Below are 4102 nucleotides of genomic sequence, written 5' to 3'. Positions count from 1 at the left end.
TACGTTATGCATCCCTCCAAAGCTGCCAATTGGCCAATTGTCAATGAGCGGCTTTGTTTATAGTGCATTACATATTTATGTTGTGTGAGTTCGAGTTCGTTGTCTGCCAAAAAAATGTTTGTAGTCAAGTGCAGCGAACAATTTGTGTGTGTGTGTTGGTAATATTTATGTGCATGTGTGTGCGTGAGTGTTGAATTTGTTTTTGACATTTTTTTGCTCGTTATTTGTTGAATTAATTAAAATTCAATAATAAAATTGTTAAATGCAAAGCTGAATTAATGTTGTCCTCCTCTGCAGCGTGCAAGCGCGTGAAATGTTTAATAGCATAAATAAATAAAAGCGCACAAATGGTGCGCAATTGCCGCTTGTTTATAAATATAATTAATAAACATTTGTATAACCAGGACACGCACACACAAGAAGACAGCAAACAGAAGAGAAAATGATCAAAAATTTTCGCATTCAAGTTTAATTGTTCATGTTATCATCATTTGATACCTCCTGGTCGAATATAACCATAAGAGCTTCCAATACGCACATATTGAAGAGAATATTAAATTGAGTATTGTCTTCATCAACTTCCAAATCATCGTCGGACGGTACAAATCCACCGTTAGCCAGAGATTCTAAGGCAACTTCGGTCAGCGTATCAGAAGAGTCTTCGACGTCAGAGTAGTTGTCCATAGACGAGCTAATCAACGAGCATTAAATACCAATAGAATAATTTTTAGTACATAACTTACTCTATAAGATAATTATTCAAATCGTCATAAATATCACATGAGTTGCAAAGCATCGACACTGGATCCAATTGCAAGCCGCAAAATCTGTGTGTTGAAAAGTCATTTTAAATATTTTTTTTCTTTGATAATTTTTATATTTTATTGTGACTGACCCGCAAAAATTATCCATTTTGTTCAATTCAATTCGCAAAGTAGAAACTATTTGTGAGAGGAAGCCTAAAAATCACGGCAAAGTAACACAAACAAATTAAATAAAATTAAATAAGATTAAATTTGCGTCGCTCAATTCACGTGTTCATCAGATGAAAACTTTACCAACGAGAATTGTCAAACAATTAGAGAGGAAACAACTTGAAAGCTTTGTGCACTTTACAACACTGCCAAACAATCGTATCCAGTTTTTAGTGATCAGCTGCAGTTTGAAAACTGTTGAATTTAGAAAAAGAGCCATTCAACAAGCCAATTTTATTTAATCTATAACTAAATAGATAATAAAGCTACATTTTTAATGTATGCATTAATCTATACTGAAGAAAACTGTCAATAAGCAAGCTTCGACCTTGTGTACTTTACAACACTGTCAATCAATCGGATGCTGTTATTTATTTTATGCTGTTATGTATCTTAAAGACTATTTGATTAATAGAAACCATTAAAAAAGTGAGTTATTAAACTAGCATAATCTATAACTTAATCGATAATAAAGTTACGTTTAAAATGTATCGATAGCTTGCAAGTAGTGTTGAAAAATGCTGAAATTCAATTAAATGCAATTTCTTTGAGTAATCAAGTTAATGAAGAAAAAATATAAAAAAATAATGCCCTTTTGGGCAGAGCTAAGGCGTGGCACTTGTATATGTTTGTGTTTGTCTGTCTGTCTGTCTGTCTGTTTGTTTGTTTGTTTGTTTATTTGCCCGACTGTGCGAGTGTGCGTGCATGTGTGTGTGTGTGTGTGTGCAGGCAAATAAACTGTAATTGTAAATAAACATAAATTTTAAAATTATTACCAATACGCCCCCCGCTTTATTTGCAACTTATTTATGCCAATTTTTTTTCGATTTTTTTTTACCCAACACTGATTGGTCAGAGGGAGGAATGTGAAAAGGTGGCCACATCGACACGAGCCGAACATAATGGATGCCGACATGCGATATAAATATTATTCCACATTTTTTTACACTTACGAAATGCGATGCAGGTTGACAGGCGAGAGAATAAATGCTAGAAATGCATTTAAATATCATTCTAATAACAATATCGTTTCAGTAGAGCAGGGCTGCATTAACCAACAGGGTTGCATACTGTTCTGTTTACTTATTTTTGCTCATTCCTAATTCAAGCCTTTGTGTTTTCGTCCAGTGCCAATTAAGGTTGTTGGATTTTGAAAAAATATATAATTGATAATATTTGCTGTTTAAAAATATCGATACATCGATGTTTTGATATACTTCCGATATCCGTAGTGCCAATTTTCCAATTTCATATACTTTTTCTGTTGTTCTTTCTCTTGCTGTTTAATTCCGTTGTTTTTTGTTGGTTTATTATGCTCTGTCAACGTTTGGCTGCCACGCCCACACCGTTCGGACCAACTGGGCTGTGCGAAACGCTAATTTTTGTCTGCTGCTCTTCTCCTGGTTTTTTGCCACTTTAGCGGATATCATAAATTGGTTCGGCGAGCAGCATTTCCCATGTGGAAAATTGAAATGTGTTGCTCGCCGCCGTTGGTAATGCACTGAAAGCATTGACACGCAACGCCTCCCTCCCACTCGCAAAGCGATCGCTCTAAAAGCCGAACGGCAGCGGCTTGAGGCTAACCTCGAGATACTTTTCATGTGTGCATACTATACAAATGTACAGTGGATCACAGTTTATTCCAATCAGCATTAATCGACAACTTTAAATCATTATACTGGAGATGTATTGAACTGGCGGTAAACTATCGATAGTGGTCGCCATCGATATTCGATAACAGTGCCATCGATTGTCGCCGATAATATCAGCTGACTTTCAAATTTTTGGCGTATTGCCGCTTATCTTCTACTCTTGGTCGCAATCAAGGCATTTATCAACTGACCATGTAAAGTAGTGTTGAACTCTGGTACAGAATCTTTTTCAAAGTCTGTGCTGGTGCAATCGCACTCCAGCTTGTCTGTACTTGACGCACTATGTGTTACGTACATTCATTATAGATCAAAATACTTATGTAAACATAACAATTAAAAAAAAAAGCGATCCATATCCATTTGTTTGTTTCTTAATTGCTGAGTTGGGCTGCTATCGATTGTGCCTCGACAGTGCCCAACCATCGATAGTGCTATCGATTATTCTCTAGTCTACTTTGATGGTTTATCAACTTGTCAAGTGTCTGCCAATCTGCTTTTCTACAGAGTGCAGCTTTAGATCACGATATAATGTGGATTCTCTCACGTATTCGCGTTATTCGCCGTGGCAACGGATTTTGCAGTACCTGGATGCAATCCCCAAATATAAAAACCGTATAGCTATTTTGGGGCTAAGTAATGTGCATCTATGTAAGTACGTGTCTTAGCTCTGGGAGACATTTTACTTCCTTCGTTGCCAGCCAGCGGAATTTCTACAACCTTTGGCCAGAGTTCTTGGTGACAGCTTTTCAATGTGGATTAAAAGTGAGTCGCTTGATGAAATAATATGTTTTATATTAAATCACATTATTATATTAAATCGCCCTTAGTTGGGTCAGTATAATGACTTAAAGTTGTCGGTTGGAGCTGGTTAAAATAAGCTGTGATCCACTGTAGATGGCAGATTTCCATGCTCAGTTCATCAGCAACAGCAGCAGCAGCAGCTGGAGGAGGAGGAGGAGGAGCGCGGCAGATGTGGCCGGTCGTCGTCGTCGGCTCGGCTGCATGCCAATTGTCGTCAATGCTGTGAAAATTTGTGAACGGAAGCGGAAGTTGCCATTGGCCGCCGGCCAATCGAGCGTGGACACTGTCGAGCTCTTGCCAACATACAAACACATATATAAATATAAATACATATTATATATATGTATGTATACTAAATGTATATAATAGGAAATTGTTTGGCAACATTTTATTTGGTGGAAAATGATCGATTTAAAGAGCTTAGTTCGTATCTCATTTCGATTGTATATATTTTCACTTGTGAATTGTTCAAAATTGCAATTGAAAATGCAATATGCATAAATGTTTAATGACAGTGGCGAATCAGCAGCCAACGCCAACGCCACCGACACCAACCAGCAACCAGCAATGAGTAACAGCAACAGCAGATGAAACAATTTGGAAATTTAATTAATTTTACAATGCGTGCTGGCAGTTTTTGGATTGGTTCACTTCATTCGCTCTCTCCCACTAAAC

General features: G+C 37.0%; 1 protein-coding gene across 1 annotated transcript; it reads right to left on the bottom strand.

Moving 5' to 3' along the window:
- Positions 1–358: 358 nt before the first annotated feature.
- LOC133848415 (uncharacterized) lies at positions 359–1088 on the bottom strand. Its single transcript, XM_062283971.1, has 3 exons — positions 896–1088; positions 744–827; positions 359–691 (listed from the first exon to the last, which is right to left on the bottom strand). Exons 1-3 carry the CDS (start codon positions 910–912, stop codon positions 469–471), a joined length of 324 nt encoding a protein of 107 aa, XP_062139955.1. The 5' UTR covers positions 913–1088; the 3' UTR covers positions 359–468.
- Between the last annotated feature and the right edge of the window lie 3014 nt (positions 1089–4102).

Source organism: Drosophila sulfurigaster, chromosome X (genome assembly GCF_023558435.1).
Source record: "Drosophila sulfurigaster albostrigata strain 15112-1811.04 chromosome X, ASM2355843v2, whole genome shotgun sequence".
Lineage (NCBI taxonomy): Eukaryota > Metazoa > Arthropoda > Insecta > Diptera > Drosophilidae > Drosophila > Drosophila sulfurigaster.
Note: the sequence above shows the minus strand (reverse complement) of the source record. Positions and strands in the feature narration are given on the sequence as shown.